The 25,403-nt window shown below is 44.2% G+C and overlaps 1 protein-coding gene across 6 annotated transcripts in view; it reads left to right on the top strand.

Moving 5' to 3' along the window:
• Window positions 1-204: 204 nt before the first annotated feature.
• Window positions 205-25,403, top strand: part of dmxl2 (Dmx-like 2) — a 30,220-nt gene continuing 5,021 nt past the window's right edge. Inside the window, exons 1-49 of one of the 6 annotated variants that reach the window (XM_053864943.1) lie at window positions 205-597; window positions 7,117-7,242; window positions 7,454-7,525; window positions 7,622-7,697; window positions 7,823-7,967; window positions 8,279-8,345; window positions 8,429-8,601; window positions 8,769-8,949; window positions 9,043-9,223; window positions 9,317-9,535; window positions 9,610-9,881; window positions 10,412-10,681; window positions 10,748-10,977; window positions 11,058-11,260; window positions 11,380-11,501; window positions 11,644-11,733; window positions 11,837-11,945; window positions 12,033-12,152; window positions 12,236-12,463; window positions 12,602-12,888; window positions 13,385-13,551; window positions 13,626-14,265; window positions 14,343-14,672; window positions 14,776-14,895; window positions 15,138-15,273; window positions 15,675-15,785; window positions 15,913-16,082; window positions 16,709-16,806; window positions 16,864-17,029; window positions 17,125-17,389; window positions 17,475-17,677; window positions 17,772-18,149; window positions 18,248-18,430; window positions 18,509-18,805; window positions 18,878-19,069; window positions 19,215-19,291; window positions 19,468-19,598; window positions 19,923-20,168; window positions 20,850-20,918; window positions 21,483-21,509; window positions 21,801-21,991; window positions 22,074-22,207; window positions 22,284-22,369; window positions 22,443-22,644; window positions 23,071-23,188; window positions 23,998-24,048; window positions 24,663-24,749; window positions 24,825-24,946; window positions 25,018-25,156. In XM_053864943.1, coding sequence (XP_053720918.1) covers window positions 511-597; window positions 7,117-7,242; window positions 7,454-7,525; window positions 7,622-7,697; window positions 7,823-7,967; window positions 8,279-8,345; window positions 8,429-8,601; window positions 8,769-8,949; window positions 9,043-9,223; window positions 9,317-9,535; window positions 9,610-9,881; window positions 10,412-10,681; window positions 10,748-10,977; window positions 11,058-11,260; window positions 11,380-11,501; window positions 11,644-11,733; window positions 11,837-11,945; window positions 12,033-12,152; window positions 12,236-12,463; window positions 12,602-12,888; window positions 13,385-13,551; window positions 13,626-14,265; window positions 14,343-14,672; window positions 14,776-14,895; window positions 15,138-15,273; window positions 15,675-15,785; window positions 15,913-16,082; window positions 16,709-16,806; window positions 16,864-17,029; window positions 17,125-17,389; window positions 17,475-17,677; window positions 17,772-18,149; window positions 18,248-18,430; window positions 18,509-18,805; window positions 18,878-19,069; window positions 19,215-19,291; window positions 19,468-19,598; window positions 19,923-20,168; window positions 20,850-20,918; window positions 21,483-21,509; window positions 21,801-21,991; window positions 22,074-22,207; window positions 22,284-22,369; window positions 22,443-22,644; window positions 23,071-23,188; window positions 23,998-24,048; window positions 24,663-24,749; window positions 24,825-24,946; window positions 25,018-25,156 — 8,394 coding nt within the window. In that variant the 5' untranslated portion in view covers window positions 205-510. Of the gene's footprint in view, window positions 598-7,116; window positions 7,243-7,453; window positions 7,526-7,618; window positions 7,698-7,822; window positions 7,968-8,278; window positions 8,346-8,428; window positions 8,602-8,768; window positions 8,950-9,042; window positions 9,224-9,316; window positions 9,536-9,609; window positions 9,882-10,411; window positions 10,682-10,747; window positions 10,978-11,057; window positions 11,261-11,379; window positions 11,502-11,643; window positions 11,734-11,836; window positions 11,946-12,032; window positions 12,153-12,235; window positions 12,464-12,601; window positions 12,889-13,384; window positions 13,552-13,625; window positions 14,266-14,342; window positions 14,673-14,775; window positions 14,896-15,137; window positions 15,274-15,674; window positions 15,786-15,912; window positions 16,083-16,708; window positions 16,807-16,863; window positions 17,030-17,124; window positions 17,390-17,474; window positions 17,678-17,771; window positions 18,150-18,247; window positions 18,431-18,508; window positions 18,806-18,877; window positions 19,070-19,214; window positions 19,292-19,467; window positions 19,599-19,922; window positions 20,169-20,387; window positions 20,562-20,849; window positions 20,919-21,482; window positions 21,510-21,800; window positions 21,992-22,073; window positions 22,208-22,283; window positions 22,370-22,442; window positions 22,645-23,070; window positions 23,189-23,997; window positions 24,049-24,662; window positions 24,750-24,824; window positions 24,947-25,017; window positions 25,157-25,403 lie in introns of all 6 variants that reach the window. The other 5 variants (XM_053864942.1, XM_053864947.1, XM_053864944.1 and 2 more) reach the window with 5 other exon arrangements.

Raw genomic sequence — 25,403 nt, 5'->3', positions numbered from 1 at the left:
GAGCGGCTTATAACAAATCAGTCCTATATTAGACGACTTATTCACATGAATGACGAATGTCTTTTGGATGCAAATACAATGCGTTGTCTTTGGAACGCTAATCTCGCCATCTGCGCCAAGATTGCGAACAGTGCAGTCTTGCTTTTCCAGTCTATGTGGTGTATATCTGTGAAGATTCAGTCGTGCCTGGACAACGTCGTGAACGCGCATGTCAGGTTCGCTGCAGAGATCCTGCTGCCTCGGCTCTCACGACCAACCGAGGGGATGGTGTTGACAGAGGAGACGACAAGTGGCCCAGTTTACGGGGTTCTATAGATGACAGGAGCGGGCGAACCTACCTCCAGACGGCTCGCAAACACATCCGCCTGACGCCTCCCTATGCGAAGGAAGACGAGCTTCCAAGGACAGCATTCCTGATGGAATTCCCAGCCAGTGCTAGATGGAGAAACGGAAAGGGTGGACTCGTTATAAATAATTAAAAAAGCCATCTGCTGCTAAAATAGACGGAAAATGCATCTGCATCAGGTGTTGACGGGAGCGGTGAACCCTGGCGATTGCTGCTACTCGGTGGGAAGCGTGAACGATGTGCCGTTCACGGTGAGTTCTTGTTTTATATTCCGTGTTCTTCCACACTCAGGAGAACCGCCGACTTAGGAGCTAGCCGCTGTTAGCCACCTAGCATTAGGTTAGCTCGAGCTAGCCGAACTGCCGCACCGCGAGAATCATAAACGCGTCGCGTCCGGTGTGCTGGAAGCATCACCGAGCCCGAACCTTCTCCGACATCCCGTCTGACACCGACCAGCTACATGCCTCTAGAAAGTGTGCTACGCTCGCTCTTTGGCCCGGACGTAATGTCTTATTTATTACTGGAAGATAGTTACCGTAGCCACTCGAATGACCTTTGCTGCAAGGGAATCCCTTTGCAATGTTTGACTGGCCAATTCACGCCACATTTTACGGTAAAAAACGACGCAGAGCACTTTGGACCCGATGTGGTATTGACACTTCAACCCGTGTAGCACGGTACTTAAGACTGCAACGCATTTTAGTGGTTGCAGAACTGGCTCGCGACCATTTGGCATTAAATCCTCCTCACAGATCATTAGCCTGCTGTCATCCCAGCATCATCTGCGCCAGCCGTGACGTAGAGAGCCTTATATGGATACATGAGGAGAGAGCTGCTCGTCTCTGTCGTCAGAATAGTCATATTGCACGCTTTTTTTGGTTGGGGTCATGAGCCATGTGAACACGTTAAGTACATGAAAGCAACAGCAGCTGCGTGATAAGATGGATGTGTTGACCTCTTTGTTCTAAGGTCATCATGGCCTGTGCATTTATAATTTTCAACTTATTGTAATGGTTTGAAAAGACATGTTTGCTGTCAACCGTGGGGAGTGGTTGTGAGAGCTTTCCGATATGGGGCCAAAAAGTGTTTTAACAAGAACAGCATCAATTGTCTTTCTTTTTATTCTGGTCATTCTGAAGAGAATTGTCAGATACACTGTCATGATATCTCCTTCACAGCCGGCCATGGCTTGTGCATCTATGTCTCTCTCCATTTTGTGTTTATGTTCGATAGTCTGTTAATTCAGTGAAGTGGAAACTGCGGGCAGTAGGCTGTCACTTGTGGGTCACCAGACGGTGATGGAAATGTGGGGTTAGAATTAGTCTCGAATTTGACCTCATGCTTAGAGTATGCAATTGACACACGTGCAGCTTTAGTGTAGCTCTGTTCTCCAAAAATGCGAGCCATGCTTGTTTGCTGACCCCAAAAAAATGGAGCTTCTTGTGCAGCGACGAGATACGCAGATCAAATGATATGTGCTTCAGCTATGTTCTCTGTGTTAAGCATTGATCCCTGTGCTATAAATACATCTTCCTCAGTCTGAGGTTTGGCAACATCCCAGCATTTCTCTTTGTGCTTCAAGTTGACAGGAGTGATAAGCTTAGTCAATATCCCATTTAGTCTAGCAAAGCATGGACATGGGCTCTAATATCACGGCCTCCTGCCCAACAGTAAATAACCCTGACAAATGACGCAGCAAACTTATTTCTCATGTTAGAAACTTCATCTTTATAGAGCTTATAGTTTCATTAGATGGCTTTCATTAGTCCCACACTATGGGATGTTTATCCGTCTGCTTGGTGGGTTTTCGTTTTCATAAACGAAAACGCTTCATCTTTTCGTTTATGAGCTGTAAAATGTCTGCTATTTGATTACACAGTAAATAACAGGAAATGCTTATTGACCAGAGAATGGCCTTCTTGTTTTTCCCACTCACAACTATGCAATAGTGGGAACTCCCTGCTACCCTGATGTTCCCGTACAACTGTTGCCCTGCATTACTATTTTCAAAAAAATATAATTTCTCTCCTATTACCCTTTACATGAATAAGGAATAATTACCTCTTCTATACTCAACATTGTATGTCTAAAAAATAATTTTTGATTTTTGCTGCATCAAAGAAATGTTGCATGCATGGACTACTGTACGTACTCATGAAGGTTCAGGAATTTAAAGTGGTGCAATGTATTCACTTGTCTATCTGTCCAACTGACAAGACAAGGTTTTTAAGTACTGTAGGAATATACACCATATACATGAGGAAGAAAATAGCTATTGTTAATTTGGTATCACGAAAAAAATATAATCGTGTTCGTCCATGCAGTGTTTGAATTTTGTTTTGCCTAAACTCATTGTCCACTTGGATCTGTCAGACAGAGTGCGCTCCAAAATCCTGTCATGTGATCCCTGGCAGAATGTGATTTACTGTTTCATTGCTGCAAAGCCTTTAGACTAATGACTTGTATAGATTTACCCGTCTTATTGTTGTCAATTCTACAGATGCATATGTGATAAATATTTGTCAAATGTTAATTTTTTTGGAGCTCAAAAATGTATTCTATCACTTTTTGTTTTCTGCACCCCGTATTTTTTTATTTCTGTATAATTTTGTGATGGAGAAATGCACCTTTCTAAATATAGTCATCTCAGAAACCGACAGAATTCGGGTTTCTGGAGTTATACAGTGTGTGTTGATTGTGGTTGAATTCCAGTCCGAGGCACTTGGCCTGCTTTCTGCGACCCTTTTTTACAAGGCTTTCTCAATGTGAACTGTAAGGCTTTGTACCTAAGGTCACATTTGGCATTGCTTTTGAGGCCCATTTCCTTTGCCTGTTGTGGGCATTTGAAGAACTCTAGAGATGGTGTCCAAAGCATTTACACTCACACCAATCCTCAAGGCCAGATTGTGACACAAACACACACAGCCTCATAGACAGACCCACGTGGACACACAGTTTAAAAAAGTCAGTGCATCAATGTCACTGTCCAAGCTACAGGCTACACCCAAAGTTTTCTTGCATTTTCCTGTTTGACCACAGTAATGCCAGCCAACAGTTTACTGGCTATGTGGCACTTTATTTGACAGCGTGTTTTGTCAGAACTCAATGTTGAACAACAGAACTTGTCAAGTCAGCTTTCCAAGATAGATGATTGTTGAAATGGCTTGTGTTGCAACTTCGAAAGGTATTGGGTCCATATTCGAACACATGCTGCCAGATCCTCTCTATTGTTGCTGATGTTTTTAGTGTTTAATCTGAGAGTCTTATCTTTTTGCTCTCTCATATTATTTTATTTGCTAATTCTTGGTTTGCTGTATATTTCAATGTCACTGTCACGGTGTGCCTTGAAAATGGACCAGCTTCTTGACTGTCCTTGTAGTAGGATCAAACCGTGCTGGGATTGGCAGTTCATACTTAGTTTATAGTGTCACTGCATGGACTCATTTCCCATAACTACACAGTTTTAAGTCAAGCTTTGGAGGGTAGCAGCTGTGACAGTGCATGCTCTGATGATTGCATTAGCCTGGTCAGTCATCACATTCAAATATAGAAGGCAGAAGTGATCTGTTTGTTCCTCTAAATCACTTTCTGCATTGCAAACATGTCTGCAATCCTACTTGATCATTATTCTTACTTCTCTACTCTCTTTGTTAATGTGAAAAAAACATGTTGGTTGTTGATATCAATATTCTTGTTGGAACTGAATAAAATTAAAGACACATCCTTTGGTCTTCTACAAGAGGGGAAAGTTGATTCCACCAGCCTGAAGCAAAACTTTAGGGCACTTTTGTTACTCTACCAATGCAGCTGCAAAATAGCTCTTCACAACAGGCGTGGCCACCAGTTGGTGATGTCAGAGATGTCAGCCACAGCTCAAAATGAAATTAGGCTTTTGACAAACGGTGAGCAAACTCTCAAATCTCAAAATAATATATGCATGTTATTGAGGATGAATGATGTTTAAAAAAAAGAGTTATGATTTTAGCTTCTCTTTATGAATTAAGAACCTTTGTTGCCTAACTTTTGCAGTACTCAGATGTTCAGGTCATTGCTTCTCTGGTCTGTGATGCCAGTGCTTTGTCAATGTGTCACAGACAAGAATGTTTGTTTTAAAGCTGCAATGTTTGCGGCTCACTTGACTACCAGGAAGGAAACGACGTCTCTCCTTTGTAGCGATCATGAAGTCAGCATATTTTAAAGCCACTGATTCAGCACATCCTCATTCTGTCGGTCATTGGATTTATTCATTGTCTGGCAGTAATGAACTACAGTTTTAAGCCCTTGCCCTTTCAATACCAACAGGTCAGAAAACCAGTTATCAATCGAAAACAATGCTGTACTGCTCATCAAATTTTCAAGATTCATTCTGTTTCCCACCTTGGGATCCTATCATATCCCCCATTTGAAATTGATCGTGCTTAATGTACGCTTCATTATTTTTAGCGCTTACTGCATACTTTAATCTACGTCCCCCAGAGGTTTATGTGTTTCGAAAATTCGTTTTATTTGTGTCTATTCAGTCCAGACACCACATTTGTCTCAATGTTTTAATTCCTTTTTCGACTGGCATCTATTGAGCAGGAATAGATCGATGATGTTGTTTAAAAGCAGCTGAGCTTCGTTTCATAATCTTCGGACTGCTTCATCTGAATATGACAGTCTGTCAATATTTAACATGAGCTGCACATCTCCATGCTTTAATAACAAATGAAACCTTCACAGCCTGTTACTGTCCCCGCAGCATCGTCTGTCGGCGTGTGCACATGTGAATCATGATGGTGACAGATATAGGCACACACAAAGACTGAGAACAAAACCTGAGGAGAGGTTCGTTTTTTTATAGACACGACCATGTGTGCCCTGACTCAAGGCCTTGTCACGTTCTAATGCCTTGTCGAACTGAAAAAATTAGATTGGACTCTTGACGCTGGTGTCACGTGTGCATTTGGGTGTAAATGAGACTAGGGTGCTGAGCAGGCCTAGACAGTGCGTGACGGTGACCGCCTTCTGATTCCAGCTCTCCTGTGCAGCAGCAAACGCTGCAGTGATGGCTGTCCCGCAGAATAAGCTTCCCTCTGGTTCCACATCACACGTACAGTAGACTAAATGTTGCCGCTCTTTAACAGTGTCTTTAACCTCAGCCCATTATCATCCCTTTAAATGCCAGACATGGCAATAGTGCACTCTTGTTGTGTGGCCTAGTGGTTCCCAACCTCTCCTCCTGTTCTCCTGAATAATGAAAGACGCAAGCTGCTGTTGGGAGTCTGATGTTTGTTTGAGGCCCAGTTTCCTGTCTCTCCACTTACAATAAGCTCAGCTTTTGTGTTTGTTTTGTTATGTTTGTTCATTTAAGATCATCAGAAGTTGAACTGTTTGCAACAAGCTGATCTCAGAGATTTTTTTTAAAGCGAGATTTGGGTGGTTTACGTTCTTAAAGCAAAAAGGAGAAATGTGAGTTTCACATACCTAAACTGTGGTAACTTGGGGATGATCACAAGACAGAACAAAGGAACAAAATGTTCAAACTGATTTTTAGCTACATCCAATTCACTGCACACTTGATGTGGATGCAAAGGTAGTGTTGGTAGTTGGCATGGAATAAAAAAATATATATCTGAGCAACGTTTCTGCTATTATATTTGTCCATGAGATATGATTCATGTCTGGTAGTAATCGTATTGCCACTCAGTTCTGCTTATCAAACATGGAAATAATTCATTGTAAACGCTGACACATTTCAGCATGTGCTCAACAGCAAAGTCAGTTACGGTGAGTTGAAATGAACCGAACAGTTGGAGTCTATGGCCCAAGATATTGAGCCTCGTCACATCAGATGACGTTACAGGCGATCAATGCACGTTTTTTGTGTTCCTGTAGCTCCACCCCCACTGCTCATTTCAGTGGCAGTGCTGAGCACTAGAAGCTCATGTATGAAAACAGCGGAATTAGTGTTTTATTGTCTATAAAACGCCACGCAGTATTCACTGACCTTTCTACGGCGTAGACTGCACCGTTGCGCTTGCTGCTTCTAAGACCAGTAAACAGATCGTCGTGTAACATGGATTCCAACATGCAACATCGTGTAACATGGATTCCTGCAGTTGTGCAACTACAGCCCCGCAACTTGCTGTTTCTTGAGAATGTTCTTTGAAGTCATAGCCCTCTTTGCTTCGCCTATTTGTAAATTGTAGCCTCTTTTCCTAAACGCGCTAGAAAGAATAACAAACAAGAAAAATAAAGAACACTCAATTTATTTATAAATAAATATGTGTTCTGCATTTTTGTGGTTTGTAGATGAATATGACTTGGTAATTGTGAAGTTGCTTGCCAACTGGGGAAGTGTCTTAAACCATGGATTACCATTCATGCTCCCTTTTAACTTCATCACATTTTCCTTTTTTTCTTTTGTTGCAATTTCCTACCACCACTTTCCTGAGGAAAATGACGCAATAATGTTATCACATTTGCAAGATGACTGTCCTGTATTTCCAGTGACGGTTTAATGATCATGGTGAATTTACACCCAATTTTATTTGTAATAATCCCCATCTCAATATTATCTTGGCTGATAAATAGACCTCCTGTAGTGTTAAGCTGGCGCCATCATTATCACACTTCACAGAAGGCATGCTTGCTTTTATATCTTTCTTTTTCCTAAAAGGAGTGTGACCTACGTTGATATTGAAACTGCATTTGCTCGTGTCGGATTTCTAGTTGTTTACTGTTGCTGAATCTGATTAGATTTCTTTTTGCCCACTTCTTTTTTGTAGGCCTACGGCTCAGGCTGTGATGTAGTCATCTTGGCCAGTGACTTTGAGTGCGTGCAGATTATCCCTGGAGCTCAGAATGGGAACATACAGGTGGGCTGTGTGGAGTGCTCCCACCAGCTTGGCAGGGTAAGTGTCGACTACACAGTCCCATGTGCTGCTCTGTGCTCAGTGTTAGTACAATATCACTTTCATTAAAACGGCATTTATGCAGTGTTAATACTTGTTATGCCCTGCCTCTGTTTTTGTGCCGCTGCCCATTCTCCTGTGTAAATGACTCTGCACAAACACTGATGCAGTGAGTAATGTCGGGATGATGAACACAGCCTTTTATTTTTAGATTGCTGCCTCCTATGGAAACACAGTCTGCATCTTTGAGCCACTCTCTACCAACCCAAACAAACGCCACAAAGTGAGAATCCATGCAAGCAGTTTCTGCACAATTGTTTAACAGTGGTTTCTTATTTGTCGATATAAAATATATCCCCCCTTTATGTCACTATAGCAGCTCAACTGTCAGTGGCAGAAAACTGGACAGTTCTTTCTTGATGCCATCACCTACAACTTGGCATGGGATCCACAAGGTGTGTACCAAATAGCCTGAGTTTTTTGTTTTCATCACAACTGGCTCTTACGTAAGAGCAACGTAAGGTCCCTGCTTCGCAGTAGTGGATGTCATGAGGTGAGTGAAATGCTACTGTGTCCCCAGGGAACCGTATTCTAGCAGCAACTGAGAGGCTCCAGCTGTGGGCTCCGCCATTGGCCGACGCTTTAATAGAGGAGGAGGATGGGCAGATGACAGATGACAAGCCTCACCCTGTGCTGAACGACTGGAATTGTGTTTGGCAGTGCAAGTATGTGTAGCACACATGTTTTTTTTCTTTGTCTGAATGTATTCTACCTAAATCCCAGTACACAATCTACAACAAGATACTATTGACTCTAAAATTAGCATAATAATTCAGCGAGAAACACTCATGAGTCAGAGAATATGATATATTATTGACACATTGTTTTGTCACCACAAGAAATCTTAAAATGCTGACATTCATCGAACGTGATTATTTTTCTCCCTTGGAAAAAAAAAATCCAAATGCCAAGATGATGAGTTTTGCCCGTTAATTAAGGATGTGCTTTCGTGTGTCTCCGTCTGTCTGCCCCTCAGGACTGCTGCATCAGTTCACATTGCCAAGTGGTCACCTGATGGGGAGTACTTCGCCACAGTTGGGAAAGTATGTAGGTCATGAAACCATAATCTTGGTCCGTAATCCTGTTGAATAACTCCAAATTCATGTCGTTCGTCTTGTGTACGCAGGATGACTGTTTGCTTAAGGTGTGGTATCCTACCACGGGCTGGCGGTCTGCTGTTGTTGTTCAGGACCCCGCCGACAAAAAACATATTCCTGTTCATTTTTCTTTTGTTTACTTGGCACATCCTCGATCAGTCACTGGCATGTCATGGAGGAAGACAAGCAAGTACATGCCTAAGTAAGACATCCAGAGAGCACACGTTGTTTTGGTTTGTTTTCGTTTAATCGCCTCTTTCACAGCTATGGAAATCACTAATAATTGCGTGGACTTGGTTGTTTTAATCTCCACAACATGAGATGTTAACTAACAGTTTCAACACGGTAATCATTCCTCTGTGTCCACAGGGGTTCTGTCTGCAATGTGCTGCTGACCTCTTGCGAGGATGGTGTATGTAGGTTGTGGTCTGAGACCCTTCTACCTGAAGACAGCTTACTGGGTGGACAAATATCCGAGAACACTCATTCTTTCAGTTCAAGTTTACCAGGATTGGGAGGAAATAAGGACAAGATTCAACACGCTTTGGAGGTACTTCAACAGCTTGAGAAACCTGATCACATTGAGTCGCTTGTATAGAGTTCTGATATAAACTCAGCCATTATTACGTGTTCTGCCTAACAGTCCATTCATCATCTGAAGCATCTTCGCCGAGGCCGTCGACGATCGTCTGCCCTCGTGGCACACAGTGACATTCTTCCCTCTCAACTTGGCACCCAGGACACGCACACCCACCGTCACATCGCTCATCACGCTAATGCCCTCTGTCACTTTCATATATCAGCTAGTATTAATCCAAACACAGGTAATTGAAATGAATGTGTCAGGTTCATTACCTCTGATGGAATCCTACTAAATATGTTAACATTGTCTGACTTCCTGTCTTATTATCCATTAGACATCCCATCAGTGCTGGCTGATTCAGCACTGTTCAATCCTGATGATGGCACTGGTGGAGGAGGGTTTGTCGTCCATTGGCTTAACAATAAGGACCTCAGCTTCACTTCCTCAATGGACCTATTTATGTTACAACTCCGTAAGTTTACTGAACAGCAGCTGTACCAAACTACTGAAGACCCGCTGGACCCAGAAGGATCCCCGATGAAGTTCGACTTTGGTATTAACTATAAGCTCAATTTCAAATAATGTTTGACTTCAGATTTCAAAATGGTTCTGTCATGTTTCCATCAGATCTGGATGAGATGTCTGACAAGGCCTCCTCAGAGGTCGGTGAGGATGGTGAGCCAGGGGAACAAGGCAGCACGAAGGCGTCCTCACCAGGGTCCAGTTCCAGCATGCCTCTGCCCTCAATGCTGCTGGAGAGGAAGATGGAGACACTGACCACTGAGTGGAACAAGAGTCCAGACATGCTGTTCACCATCCATCCTGCAGATGGCTCTTTCCTTGTGTGGCATGTGAAATACTTGGATGAATTCAACCAAGGCATTTTCAGACAGGTTCAGGTGAGTGTAGACACAGAAACACATAAGCTTGAAAACAATTCAGCACTCTATTATGCAATGCTTTCCAAAGTGAGATAAACTCAGCTGCGTGTCTCTAATGCCTTTTGATGACCTTTGAACCCTGTCAATAGGATGCATGTGACCAAAAGATAGCAGAGGTTAGCATTAGGGGAGGTTGCAGTAAAGAACAAAATCATGTTTTGTTTTTGTCACTTCAGTTTTACGACATCAAACTTGAAGTAGAACTTCTCATACTGAAACACTCGACAACATAGCTAGAAATATCTCCTTCTGCCTTCCTGCTTTTGTGGTTATTTGTCTTTGGATGTGTGAATGTACATTTAAACAGGCAGTAAATCAATGTAATAGATGAAGAATATATGATTTTCTGTAGATTATTGACAAAAAACATATACATGGTAATGTTTGCTTTGGGCTGGGAATTGATATGTAAATTGAGCCTGTAATCATGATTGAATATGTTCACTTGCATGGGTTGACTAACCCAGCTATGACTTGTTTCCTTGCAGGTGTCCTTCTCCTCCCGCATTCCAGTGGCATTTCCCACAGGAGACGCGAACTCACTGAGTAAAAATATCCTGATGTACGCCTGCACTTTAACCGACGTGGAGACTTCGGTGGCAGGGGACAAAGACAGGTCCACTCAGCGCATGTCCCGCTCTGCTTCAACCTCAGCTGGTCTGGGTTCACCAGCCCTGGCTGCCTCTTCCATCCTCCATTCTGGCATTAGTCCTGATGTTATGATGATTTCCAAGCATGTTGATGGTTCTCTAAACCAGGTACTTTATTTCTTGCTAATTTCCTATTCGAGTCCATGTTTACATTTTCTGGCTCTCCATTTCCAGTGGGCAGTGACTTTTGCAGAGCGCTCTGCATTCTCCAATGTACTGACTGTTTCACACAAGTTCCGCTACTGTGGCCACCGGTTCCATCTGAATGATCAATCCTGCCACACGGTGCTGCCACTGCTGCTTACCTCGTCACATCATAATTCCTTGCTCACACCCCCGTCGGCCCCTGGGAGCCTGGAAGGGGAGCAGCCTCCCACTTTCCCACTTCCAAAGGGACTTCCTAGGTATGAAGCCTTGCTATGTACAGTATTGGGCCAATAAAAAATGTTATTCACTCATGAAATAAATGCTGATTTTCTCGCAGGAAACAACTTCGTAATGCAGCTACCAGGACCTTTCATGATCCCAACGCCATCTACAGCGAGCTGATTTTGTGGAGAGTTGATCATATCGGACCACTGTCCTGCACTGGAGGGGTGTCTGAGCTGGCCCGCATCAACTCTCTACACACCTCTGCCTTCAGCAATGTTGCTTGGCTACCTTCACTTGTACCCAGCTCTGTACTCGGTAACTATCACCGGCACACACAACCCAATGCACTAAAAGGCCACCTACAGTAGTCAGTGTCAGTTTTGCATCTGTATCTGTTTTCAGTTGTATTTTGATTACATTTCCATTCTTTACAGGAACTTACTGTAACAGTGCCAGTGCCTGCTTTGTGGCATCAGACGGTAGAAACCTGCGTCTATATCAAGCTGTGGTGGATGCCCGAAAACTGCTTGATGAGCTGTCGGATCCAGAAACATCTGTGAGTTGTACAGAACATTCCCGTACATAAAATCAGGGATATTGTTGCAGCTTGAGAAGGTCTTTTATCAGCAATATCTTCTGAACACATTTTTTTTTGTAACCAGTTACTGAGAGATCTTTTTTTTCATGAAATTCTTTAGAAACTGGTGGGCGAAGTGTTCAACATCGTGAGCCAACAGTCCACTGCCAGACCGGGATGTATCATTGAGTTGGACAGTATTACAAATCAGGTTTGAACTGTTGCGTTTTTCCTCTTCTTTATACAGACATTTGTCCAGTTTCACTTGGTCTTTTAAAATTACAAGCAGTAATATATTTCTAAAATATGTCCAGTGTGGCACCAACACACAACTGCTGCATGTCTTCCAAGAGGACTTCATTCTCGGTTACAAGCCTCAAAACGATCCAGAGACAATCATACCTCCTTTTCCATCAAATGAAGGTACAGTTTGATCATAAATAATTTATTATTTCTCTCCTCAAGTTAGTGAAATAAATTTTTAATAAACTTTTTTTTTCCTCAATCCAGACTACCAACCTGCACCATTTTCGGAGAAATTCTTTTTGGTTGTGATTGAAAAAGATCTAAACAGGAACTCTGTCCTTCAAATGTGGCATTTGCATCTGAAGTCTGTGCAAGCGTGTGTTGGTAAGTGGTGTTTTCGCCTTGAAAATGTATGTGAATCGTCATCTCTGGTGATCATGCTCCTTTAAAATTCTCTTTCCTCTCAGATGATCTAACACCCAACTATAGCTCCCAAGGGCAGCTCCTGGTTCCTAACCAAGCTGTCAATCCTGACTCATCTCCTGAGACTTCCCCCATCAGACCACTGCCACGTTCTGCCTCCACAGCCAACTTACAGTCAGCCAGCAAACTTATCCTCAACTCAAAGCTGGTGTACAGCAAACGGCTGGACCTCCCCCATGGAGTGGAAGTTACCAGAGCAACGCCGTCTGCTGGTTAGAATGTGATCATTCTCATTTAGTTCTCTCACAAGAAGACACTGTGCTATGTTTGAGTCACGCATGGTGTTGGAATTCAAGGAACAAAAAGGAAAAAAGGACCAATCTAATCTAAGCATTTCATTCATGTTACAGGCCATCTGAGTTCCTCCTCAATCTATCCCGTGTGTCTGGCACCTTACCTGATAGTCACTACATGTTCGGACTCCCGCGTCCGTTTCTGGCGCTGTGCTGTGGATGGAGATGATAAATGTAACGAGGACAACCAAGACAACCGGACATATCGCTGGGAGCCCTGGGCTCTAATGAATGAAGAGGAAGACAACAACAGTGCTGTGTGCGTGTCAGGCCGCCCTGTTGCTGTGTCGTGCTCCTACATCGGCAGGCTAGCCGTCGCTTTTAAACAGCCGCGACAAGCACAGGTAATATTTACCAATGAATTTGGTCAGGATGGGTTATAAGGGACATTTTTGAAGAAGTGAAGAAAAACAAACACAACAAGAGTAGCTCAAGCAGTGAAAGTAAACAATGACTGATTGAAAATAACGCCTGATTTTGTCTTGCCAGTTTGACAGTAGTTTTGTAAACATCATTGACATGCATCAATGCAGACAAAGACGGATAAAGATAAATGTCTTTCTCTTCAAAGATGAAAAAATCCCATTTGTATTTTCTCAGTAAACACGTTGAAAGCAGTAAACCATTGTACACATGTGGCAGTCACACACACTGTGGGATTAACCCAGATATAATAATTCTGGCAACACATTTGTAGGAAGTAAATGGTGAAATTCTTTTACTTTGCCACAAGTCAGCTGTCATCAATATTGATTTCAAAACCAGCCCAAAAACGTGTACTATCATTTTTAACAGATAGCGCTGCATCATAATTTAAGGCATATTCTTCTTATTTTACAGATCTGTGGAAATGATTTTTCCATGCACGTGTCAATCTACGAGTGTGAGTCGACAGGCGGCTCAGAATGGGTACTGGAGCAAACGCTTCATCTTGATGACTTCACCAGGCCGTCATCAACCCTGGACCCCAGAGTTAGTGTGGACTCCAATCTGTTTGTGTATAGCAGGTGAGTCCCCTCATCTACCATCTTCCACCAGGTTCTTCTGACTGATTTAGTAATTACGTTCTCTCAAATTTTAGATCAGACGTGTTCATGAGCAGAGATCACAGCTCCCCCAACATCAAGCACTACGTCCATCTCGACTGGCTGTCAAAAGAGGATGGCTCTCATATTCTAACTGTGGGGGTGGGATCTAACATCCTCATGTATGGGCGTATTTCTGGAGTGGTGAATGAGCAGACAAGCAACAAGGAGGGGATGGCTGTCATAACCCTGCCTCTAGGAGGCAGCATTAAGCAAGGAATCCGCTCCCGCTGGATCCTTTTGCGCTCAGTGGACCTTCTTTCTTCAGTGGATGGCACCCCTTCTTTGCCCGTCTCGCTATCCTGGGTCAGAGATGGAATTCTGGTTGTCGGCATGGATTGTGAAATGCACGTCTATGCACAGTGGCATCAAGACAAGAAGCTTGGTGAAGGAGAAGAGGGCAACATGTCTTCTGCAGATATTGCTGCTGGACAAAACACTGTCTTTGAGGGGAGAGCTCGGTCTAAAAGTGTGTTTGAGGGGAGTGCAGCTGCTGAGGAGGCTCTGCGTGCACCTGCTGGTCTCCAGGAAGGGGGCCTTTTTGAGGCAGCTCACTCACTGTCCCCAACTTTACCCCAATATCATCCAACCCAGCTGCTAGAATTAATGGACTTGGGCAAGGTTCGCCGTGCCAAGGTGGGTCTTTTGTTGCTTTTGTTCATCATCGGTTGTGCCAGAACATACAATATCACAACTGTTTTCAATGATTTCAGGCCATTCTTGCACATCTCGTGAAGTGTATCGCTGGAGAGGTGGCTGTTGTTCGAGATGTGGAGGCTGGTGAGGGCGGATCCAGGAGACATCTGTCCCGAACCATCAGTGTGACAGGCAGCACAGCCAAAGACACAATCGCGTCTGGTCGTGATGGAGGCAGAGATTACACAGAGATCAATGCAATCCCGCCATTGCCTCTGTACTCCCTGATGTTGGCTGACTTGGATACATCATACAAGGGAGCAGAAGAAACTGTGAAGGGTCCCAAAACGTCGAACGGGGATGGGAGCCACAAGTCTTCTGAAGACCAATATGCAGACCTGTTTCAGGTTGGAATTTTGGTCTCAGACGAATGAAGACCAATGCTTCACGCATGTGTTTATGTTTTCATACATGTTCATGTACAAATGAAATTCCTTTTTGTATGAGCAGGTGCCCACAGTCACCACTGATGACTTTGTTAACTTTGCCACGGACAAGCCAGAGAAGAAATCCAGAGTCATCAATCTCTCTCAGTATGGTCCTACATACTTCGGCCCAGAACACGCTCAGGTGTGGGGACATATTTTGAAACAGTTTCATTCAAGAGTTGGTTCCTACAAGGAGCCATGTGTCAAACATGTTGTACCACTTGTGCATTAGTCCACGAGGTGATGCATAACCAATTATGTTTTTGGAGAAATCTTCAATTTTTCTGTCTGTGCACTTCGCAGTGAACATTTCACAATAGTGTAAAATGTGACTTGCTTCTCTCATACTGATATTTCTCTGTCGCTCCTCTTGTATGTTTACAGGTGTTATCCAGTCATCTCATGCACTCCAGCCTTCCAGGACTAACCAGACTAGAACAGATGTTCTTAGTTGCCCTCGCTGACACAGTTGCAACCACCAGTGCTGAAGTGGCCAGTTCATCTGACAAACAGTACACAGGTCAGTCTCCTTAATGTATTTTAATTTACCAAATCTTTGTCCCATTTAAAGCCTTCTATTGAGTTGTATTTAATGGAAAAGTAATGTCTGTACATTATCATTCATTTGGAAGGCTTTGTAATGGCATTCATACATTTGTATATTCATCTATTTGTCAAGTTTTATCAAGTTTGCGTAGTATTTTGGAACAAAGATGTTAGCGGTTTGTTTCTCTGCTTGCTAAGCCAAGCACAAGAACAACAAACTTCTGCAGACATCATCATGGAGCTCTTTTTACTGACATGTTGAAACAGAAATCATTTTTAGTCCGTTAGAAATGTGGGTTAAAGCTATGCCACGTATATAAGTGATGAGTCATATACTGTATAGAATTTAGAAGAGACTGCCTGATGTGTTTACAGGTGGTGAGGCTCTTGATGAGTGCGGACTGAGATACCTCCTCGCAATGCGTCTTCACACCTGTTTGCTCACTTCTCTGCCCCCTCTGTACCGAATGCAGCTTCTACATCAGGGTAATCAAACATTGTATCGCACGTCCGCCAACTAAAAGCTATTTTACCTCTCCACCTATTGAGTTTATTATTGTAGCTATTATATGATACATTTATCTACATCTTGGTTATGTCTTAACACTTGCAGGTCTTTCAACATGTCACTTTGCGTGGGCTTTCCACTCCGAGGCTGAAGAGGAGTTGCTGAACATGATCCCAGCTATGCAGAGAGGGGACCCACAGTGGTCTGAGCTTAGAGCCGTCGGAGTCGGTTGGTGGATCCGAAACATCAATACCTTGCGGAAGATGGTTGAAAAGGTATCTTAAGGAGTAATTGATAATAAGAAACGCAATCTGACCAAAACATCTTTAAAACATACCTACAAAACAAACTTGCCCATTATGCTCAATTGACAGGTGTAACTGCGTTTCTAATGCTTTTTTATTCATTTATATGTAGTTTCTTATGTATAATTTATTTTTGTCTTTTAAACAAGTTAAAATACTAGTGCATCAAATAAAGCAAACAACATTGTAATGTTCTGTTTGGAAGTGCCCTCTAGGTCATAGTCCCTCGGCCCTGCAAGCACTTACAAAGCAAATACACAGGCTCCTCCTGTTCAGTCTCCTGTCCTATTCCGTGTCATATAGACAGCCTTTGAAAAAGTATGATATTTGCATTCATTCTTCCTGTTGAAGACATGTAGAACTTTTAAATGAAGCCTTGGGATGCTTCAGTACCTAGATGATTTTAAAACCATTGACTTGTCCAGAATAATATGCTGCTAGCAACATGGGTCTAAATGTTTGATTTCGTTTTAAGCAAATAATATACATAATGCCGTGAATTTAATGAGAGTCATGCAATGAGTATGAAAAGGTTTACATCAATGATTAAGTTTCATCACTTAAATTGTCATGAATGTCCATTTTTCTATCCACAGTTGGGCAAAGCTGCATTTCAGAGAAACAATGATCCACTGGATGCTGCTCTTTTTTACTTGGCCATGAAGAAAAAGGCTGTTCTCTGGGGTCTATTCAGGTGAGACACAAGCAAGAAAATGTCCCGGACGAACACTTCACGAGCTTCTCCCTGCAGGTCTCAGCATGACGAGAAGATGACTACTTTCTTCAAAAATAACTTCAGTGAAGACAGATGGCGAAAGGCAGCGTTAAAAAATGCATTCTCCTTGCTTGGAAAACAACGGTTTGAACAGTCTGCAGCATTCTTCCTGCTGGCAGGATCGCTCAAGGACGCAATCGAGGTATGAGTGAGAAACATTTTCACTCTATTGACCTCCAGCAGTTGGGCAGGATTGTTCTCCAGTTCGCCACAAACTAAAAATTGTTGTCACTTCAGGTGTTGATGGAGAAGATGGAAGACCTGCAGTTAGCCATGATTGTAGCAAGGCTGTATGAGGCCGACTTTGAGAACTCCTCCACCTGCCAAGGCCTCCTAAATGAGAAGGTGCTCGGGTGTAACAGGGACGGAAATGGTTACCACTGCTCCCGACTTCACCCGGACCCCTTCCTGCGCAGCATAGCGTACTGGATCATGAAGGATTACACGCGAGCCTTGGACACCCTGTTAGAGCGAATCCCTAAAGAGGATGACAACAACCCCGGTCAGTCGACTCTAAACTGTCAGATATTCATCTTGAATTTGGATTTTGTTACTAATTTCTGTCGCATTCATGTCCTCCATTCCAGATGTCATGGTGAAATCTTGCAACCCTGTGGTGTTCAGTTTCTATAACTACCTCAGGACTCACCCATTAATCATCCGCCGGCACTTTGCTAATCCTGAGGGGAAAGTTACGACTGTAGGTCTGACCTCAGAGAAGAGCAGTGCAGATGAGATCAACCTCATAGAGCGCAAACTGTTCTTCACCACTGCAAATGCCCATTTCAAGGTAGAATTGCCCATCTGACTGTTGAGAGGAGAATTACCTGTTATTTAGTCAATGTTATTTCTCTTGAACATCTGCTCATTTCTTTTCCCAACAGGTTGGATGTCCAGTTCTGGCCCTGGAGGTCCTCTCAAAGATCCCCAAAATTACCAAGAAAGCCGGTTCATCGCCTCTAAGCAAGGCTTCCTCCGAGGTCAACGTGAACTCCAACCAACCAATTGAAAATGGCACCTTAGATTGGGCCTCACCTGCAGCCCCTGCCAACGCCTGGGGGGCGAACGAGAGCACATTGGATTGGAGTCAGCCAATGGTGAAGGCAGAAGACGACGAGCTTAAATTGGACTGGGGAGATGATAAAGACGACGATGAAGATGAGGAAGATGACTATCTGACTATGAAGAAGCCAGAGGCCGAGACCAAAGCAGACGACAATTCTGATCCCACTGATCCCAAATTACAACGAGAAAACTCACAGGTGCAAACAAGGCTTCCAGAACAATACTATTGACTGTATATGGACATTTGCAAAAAATAATAATTCTTATATTTGTTTTTGTTTTTTTTCTAAACTAGGGTGAGTCTGAGGTGGACGTAATAGCTGAGCAGCTCAAGTTCCGGGCCTGTCTGAAAATTCTGATGACAGAACTGCGGACACTTGCCACAGGCTTTGAAGTGGACGGAGGGAAGCTTCGCTTTCAGCTTTATAGCTGGCTTGAGAAAGAAATTGCTGCAATGCACAAGATCTGCAATTACAAGGTCACATCTGACAACAAGTGATTTTCTGGTACGTTAAAAAGTCACCGGGTTAGTAAATGAGCTTGCTTGTTTCTGCAGGTGGAGGGTAAGGAAGAGGACTCGGATGCAGACCAGCGAGGAGAGCGAACACAGTCCTTTGATATATCAGATGACGTCTTCGAGCGGTCAGATGCTGGTGCATATGAGCGCCACCAGATGGAGCGGAGACGTCTTCAGGCCAAACAGCAGCACTCTGAGAGGCGTAAGGCATGGCTGAGGAAGAACCAGGCTCTCCTCAGGGTCTTTCTCTCCTACTGTAGCCTTCATGGCGCTAAAGGGGGAGGGGTTACATCTGTGCGGATGGAGCTCCTTTTCCTTCTCCAAGAGAGCCAGCAGGTACACAAATCGACAGAGCTAAGTCCAATTTGTTGTATACTTTGCCAACCCATTGCGTCTGTCCTTGTACAGGAAACTACTGTGAAGCAGCTGCAGTCTCCTCTGCCTCTCCCCACAACACTGCCTCTGCTCTCAGCCTGCATTGCAGTCACCAAGACGGTCATAGCCAATCCAGTTCTGCACCTCAGCAATCACATCCATGATATCTTGCACACCATCACCCTAATGGAGACTCCGCCACATCCAGAAGTGACCGAGGATCAGGTCAGAATGAAAACTTTTAGATCATTCAACAAGTATGCAGACCTCAATATATTTGATTGTGTGTGCATGTTAACAGTGCAGCACATTGGTATTAGAATGAAAGGAATTATGTGTTTTGATCAGATGCTGTCTTCTTGCTTTACAGGTCAATTCTCTGCACACTCTGGCAGCATCTCTCTCAGCTTGTGTTTATCAAGCTCTGTGCGACAGCCATAGTTACAGGTAATTGCTCTCTGCTCTATTTTAAGCAACAGAAGGTGTGTATTGTAACATGTAGTCCAGGGGAATCTGTTTTTTCAGCCCATTTTTGTAAGCGTTTTTTAATGCCAATTAATGTTGCCTTAATGCTTTAAGCGATGACTTCAACTGCTGAAACATTTGTTTAACTGACTTTGCAGCAGCCAGACAGAAGCCAACCAGTTCACAGGGATGGTTTACCAGGGCCTGCTGCTCAGTGAGAGGAAGCGTCTGCGCACTGAAAGCATCGAGGAACACATCACTCCCAACTCTGCTCCAGCTCAGTGGCCAGGTACAGTGACGCTTATACAGTTAGTGTTTGTTGCATTCTACTGTGTGCAACAAACATTGTTTTGTCTTGGTACGCGGTCTTAACAAGACTGATGAAAATAACATACATGTCAGTCGTGTGATTGAGAGAAGATTCACAATCAGATGGAAGAGTTGGTGAGCGCACCAGTGGCAGACTATGTTTATGCAGAGAGACAGATGGTGTTCTGCTGTCGAACTCAGCGGCCTTCAGGAATGAATTAAAGAGACACTCATCAAATATTAATGGTAATTCATTTGAACCGCTCTTTGCTGCTCTGACGCTCTGTGTCCTAATCCTCTCCAGGTGTGTCGTCTCTGATTTCACTGCTGACATCTGCCAGGGAAGGGGACCAGCCCAAGCTCAACGTCCTGCTGTGTGAAGCGGTCGTGGCCGTTTATCTTGCACTACTCATCCACGGCATGGGCACGCACAGCAGCAATGAGCTGTTTCGCCTGGCAGCCCATCCACTGAACAACCGCATGTGGGCTGCAGTCTTTGGAGGCGGAGCCAAAGTTGTTATTAAGCCAAAGAGGCCCGAGGCTCCTCCAGGTAACATTTATAAATGTACTTTCTTCATGACACTCCTCTCACGCCTTTACTGCCCAGTTATTGCCTCTTTTTTATTTTTTTCACCTATCTCTGATCTGACCGGCGATACTTCGGTGTTCATGGTTAAATATCCACTCAGATGTGTCTGGTGACACTCCAAAGATGCTGCTGCTGGTGTGGAGTGTCTTGTGTGAGTGTTCCCTCTTCCCTGTGTCTCAGTGCCAGCTGATTTTGAGGCAGCAAGGCCTGAGGAGTTTCAAGAGACAGGAAGACCTCAACACACCTTAAACCCCCAACCCGTCCCTACTGATACCCAGCGCCCAAAACGACCCCCTCCTCCCATTTCAGTGGGAGAAGTGCAGGGCAATGTGGCACCAGCAACTCAGACCAGCTGTGAGTAACTGGGCTGGTGGATTGCAGTGCTGGTTTGCAGATTTGCAGTGCATGGTAATTGTGGCAGAAATGCAGTTGCTTGATCCCCCTTTTTTCTTGTGTAGCTGCTGCTGAATGTTAATGACAAACAATGAAACTCTTAATGCTATGAAGTGGACTCATGATAAACCAACATCTCTGTATCAGGTTGAGTGTGTGTTTGTGTGCACACAGCACTGCATGTACATGTTGTTCTGTCCTTTATGTTCACCTCATTGTGCTGCTGCTGCTGTCACGATTAACCCACAGCTGGGCCTAACAAGGAATGTTCAGATGCCAAGGCTGGGCAGAATAGATCACGGTCTGAGACTAAACCAGGTACACCGTCATGTGCTAGCTGCTTTTACAAACCTGTATGTCACCATAGCAACTTAAAATCATATTTCATCAAATCCAATTTCTGCTTTGATGAGTGCATTTCGTGAAGTCCTAAGCACTGAGTAGTAGACCTCCAAGGGAAATTATTATGTTTGACATTTGAATTGGGAGGAAGCTTCGTCCATAGTTTTAAATTCGCCTGGCATTTCTTGGTGGAGCAGAGCTCCATTTAGAACCGGGTCAGAAAAGGGGATTCATAAATGTCAGACAAATGATAGGACTCCCTTCTGTAAATATTGGAATTGCCTCTTGAGCTTTGCCAACCCTGTTCCATGGGTGATGCTGTTATTATTTTTAATAATATAACATGTCTTCTGCAATACAATAAATATTGAGGTAGTGTTTAGTTTCGTCACCCATCTTTGTTCTTCGTTACTGTTCGGTGTCATGCACTTCATCATCATTTTGATTGATGGAATGATGTGTGTAGTATCCATGTGTTAACTGCACTGTCTTTTCTGGTTTGTTTGTGTCTTGTCTTGTTTTCGTCTGGTGTGACGTCAGATGTCAATATCCAGGATAAAAGTGCAGGTTTGTGAATGACCAAGTGTCGTGTGTTCAATCCCACTTTGAATGTGTCTGCCGGTTGAGTGTAGCAACCTTCCCTGACGTTATGCTGCTGACCTGGTTGTTATTCTCGTGTTGGGACCAAAGATTTGATGCTCTCTATCTCTCGCTCACTGTGTGTTGTGTTCTTGGGTGTAGATGAATCCTTCGGAGCAGTTTCATAACATTCTTCTCTTCATTGCTGTTCCATTTCGTCTCAAACAAATCCGACCGCTAACCAAGAAGTTTAATTCTGTCCTGACTGTCATTCTGCAGCTGCTCCACCTCAACAGCCGGCAGAGGACGTGGACCGATACAGACGCAGGTTCACCATGAGAATGCTGGTTCCGGGGCGCCCTGTCAAGGAAACCCCCGCCACACCGCCGCCTGTCCCCACAGAAAGACCCACCTACAGGGAGAAGTTCATTCCTCCGGAGCTCAGCATGTGGGACTACTTTGTAGCCAAGGTGACTTTAGCAGATCTCAAGTCAACACATTTTTATCAGCTTCACACCCTCAATTCCTTCTCTATTGTTTTGCTCCGCTCAGCCATTTCTGCCGCTGTCAGAAAGCAATGCTCTATACGACTCAGACGAAAGCGGTGCAGAGGACGATGAAGACGATGACGATGCCTTCCTCTCAGACACGCAGATAAATGAACACTCTGACCCAAACTCCTACAGGTGAGGACCTGCGATTGCCCAAACCACTGGCAGTGCTGCTCTGGATTCTGTAACCCACCGTTTCGATGTGTTTCAGCTGGGCTTTGATCCGTCTGGTTATGGTGAAACTGGCTCATCACAATGTGAAAAACTTTCTGCCTCTTGCTGGTCTTGATTTCACAGGTACATGCATGATTGATGTGGCAGGTTTCCTCTTAAACCCACTGCTCCTAATCAGCCTGTATGTCCTCCTCAGACTTGCCTGTGACTTCCCCGCTTTGCAATGCTGTCTTGAAAACCTTGGAGAACTGGGAGCAGCTGCTTCTGGACCGGATGAACAAATTCGATGGGCCACCTCCCAACTATATCAATACTTATCCAACTGACCTCAGCGCAGGCGGCGGGCCTGCTATACTGCGGCACAAGGCCATGCTGGAGCCCGACAACACTCCTTTCAAGTGAGAATGATGTGTATGGTTGAAAACATAGTGGCCAGATACATCAAATGTGAAATGTTGAGTGGTTTATGGTGGCTACAACAACTGCCTAATGACTGCAATGAAAATGAATGCCAGCATCAAGTGGTAGTTTTCTTGTGACCTGAGAGGGTGCAACACTTCCTGGTTGTCAGGGGTCCAGGTGTCTGCTTTGACAAAGTGGAATCACACTTTTGAACCTGGCTGGCTGTGGATTTGCACGATCATAATGTGATTTAGAAGTCATGTTTGAGTTCAGATTTCTTCGACTCATTCTATAATCCAGCCTCATCTCTGAGGCTGCCTAGAGTAAAAGAATGATAATTATTACACTGAAACATGAGGGTTTAAATAATGACAAAGGCCTATATAGGGATGTAAGCATGGTGTTTTGGTTTACACTCTCAGGACCAAGAATCACCAGTCCTTCCCCGCCCGACGTCTGTGGCATTTCCTGGTCAAACAGGAAATTCTCCAGGAAACTCTCATCCGTTACATCTTCACCAAAAAAAGGAAGCAGAGTGAGGTCAGTACCAGAGGACCTGGCCTGTTCTCATGTGATTCTGCGTGCCTCTTGTACAATGTATGTTTTTGTTTTTAAACTGCCAAGCTCACTCTAAAATATTTTCGTCATGATTCCAAAATGTGAGAGTTTGAAGGAGAAATAATTGAAATGTGGGTGGGCTTCTTGTTATGGTTGTCTGGGTGGATGCAGAGTTCGACATGAGGGACTTCTTACATGACAGCTGAAGGTTCTATCCTGGTTGTTTTGACTGCTGCTGTGAGAAGATTCAGGTTAGCATTGATGTAGCTTAAAACCATAGATATGTCTCGATATAGCACAGACTCAATCTCAGCTACAATTATAATTGATCCAGTACAGGCATCAGTAACTCTGGGGTGTTTTTCAAAGCCATCCGAGCACGACGCAGGCAGAAGGAGCCGGAGCTTATCTCTACTGTTATTCTTATTATCGTGATGGTAACACGACTGCAGTCGTCTCTCATCAAGTACATGCAGAGCAGTTTCTTTGCCCTCTGTGGTGTCTGCCTCTCCCCTATCTTATCCGCTCCCTTCAAAACAGTCTGCTCTTGTGGATGTTGTGTAAAGCCCTCATTATTGTTCCCAAATGGAGCTGAGCGATCATGCGTCTAGTGCAGACTGAGATGGGTTTACAGCAATATCAAGTAGAACCAAGTGCGTTATTAAAACCGTTTCGGCAGTTTTCATTTTGTTTTCATTCCATGTTTTATTTTTTCTGTGTTTGTGCATGTGTTCCCTGTTGTGTTGTGTGCTGGTGTGTTTTGTCTGTATTGCCTTTCGTGTGTTGTGTAGTCTATAGACAACCAAACGGACCATGTAAGCCCAAACAGCAGTCTCAATAAGGTAGTATCATACACCGCACCAGCCTCCACCCCAGCTATGTCTTTTCACGCCTGTGTCCCCGGAAGAGTCACTGTCGAGCCAGGTTTGGAGGAGCGTGTGAAAAAGGTTGGGAAACTTCAGTCTCAAGGTTGTAGTCTGGATGGAAGAGAAAAGAGTGTCCTCGTGAGCCTGGCCCGTCAGTGACTGCTCCTCTTTTTTTTTCAAAAACTTTAAATCACACATCGGTGGCTAAACCTGACGAATAATCCTGACTCCTTCTGTGTCTCACTCCTTTCTCCTCTTGCAAAGACTACGTAGCGCCTTTAACTAACCTGCATGCTCATCCCGGGCCTTGGTGAGACTTGATCGACTTGCAGGGTGTCCCCACTCACGGTGCCGGGTCAAACAAGAGTTCGTACAATTGAATCTCTTCACGTACAATGCTGAAACGCATCATCTTGTTCACGTGTGATGGGCATCGCTGCGATTAGGGAAATGCTTCTAACAGTCTTCACCGACATCTGTCTTTATTTGAATGAGTGACTCTATTCTCAATGACTGCATTCTATTCTGCTCAGCCTCAGTTTGTCCAGTGTTTCCTCTCAGCTTCATTGTGTTCTCACATTCTGGTCCAGGTGGAGGCAGATCTGGGTTACCCGGGGGGAAAGGCTAAAATCATTCACAAGGAGTCCGATATCATCATGGCTTTTGCCATCAACAAGGCAAGTGGCCTTAGCTTCAACTGAATGCGATGAGCCTCAGCTGCACTTTTATCTAAATGTTCTTACCTGTTGCAGGCCAATCCCAATGAAATAGTTCTGGCCTCCACTCATGACGTGCAGGAGGTGGACGTGTCCACCCTGGTGTCCGTCCAGCCCTACACCTGGATCGGGGAGGACTTTGATAAGGAGTCACGCAGGTTAGCTTGTCAAGGTGTCGCTCGCACGTCACTGGTGGGATCGGTGTTCACTTGCATGTGTTGCTCTGCAGCTCTGATGACGTCGACTACCGCTCCTCGCACACCAACATCGCCCAGGCCAGCTCGGTCCCTTTTGCTCCTCCGCAGATGCCGGTCTCCGCGTCCATGCCTTGGCTGGGCAGTGGGCAGACCAGCATGGGGGCCAGTGTGGTAAGAGCTAAAAGTGGAAGAACAGTAGCTGATAACAACCAACAGGGGGCGCACTGACCCTGTCATCAAACCAGACTGTGTTCTCTCATCAATAATCCTAATCCTGAATTTTACAGCTACACAGAACCTTCACAACTGCCATCGTGTTCAAACTTTTTTCTTTCGTGACATATTTTGCTTGTACTCTTCTTTGAATTTTAACTCCCTTTTCGGATTTTTTTATTTTTACATTTATGCTCGTCCTGTG

The sequence above is a fragment of the Synchiropus splendidus genome, chromosome 5 (genome assembly GCF_027744825.2).
Source record: "Synchiropus splendidus isolate RoL2022-P1 chromosome 5, RoL_Sspl_1.0, whole genome shotgun sequence".
Lineage (NCBI taxonomy): Eukaryota > Metazoa > Chordata > Actinopteri > Syngnathiformes > Callionymidae > Synchiropus > Synchiropus splendidus.
This window is presented reverse-complemented; position numbering and strand designations above follow the sequence as displayed.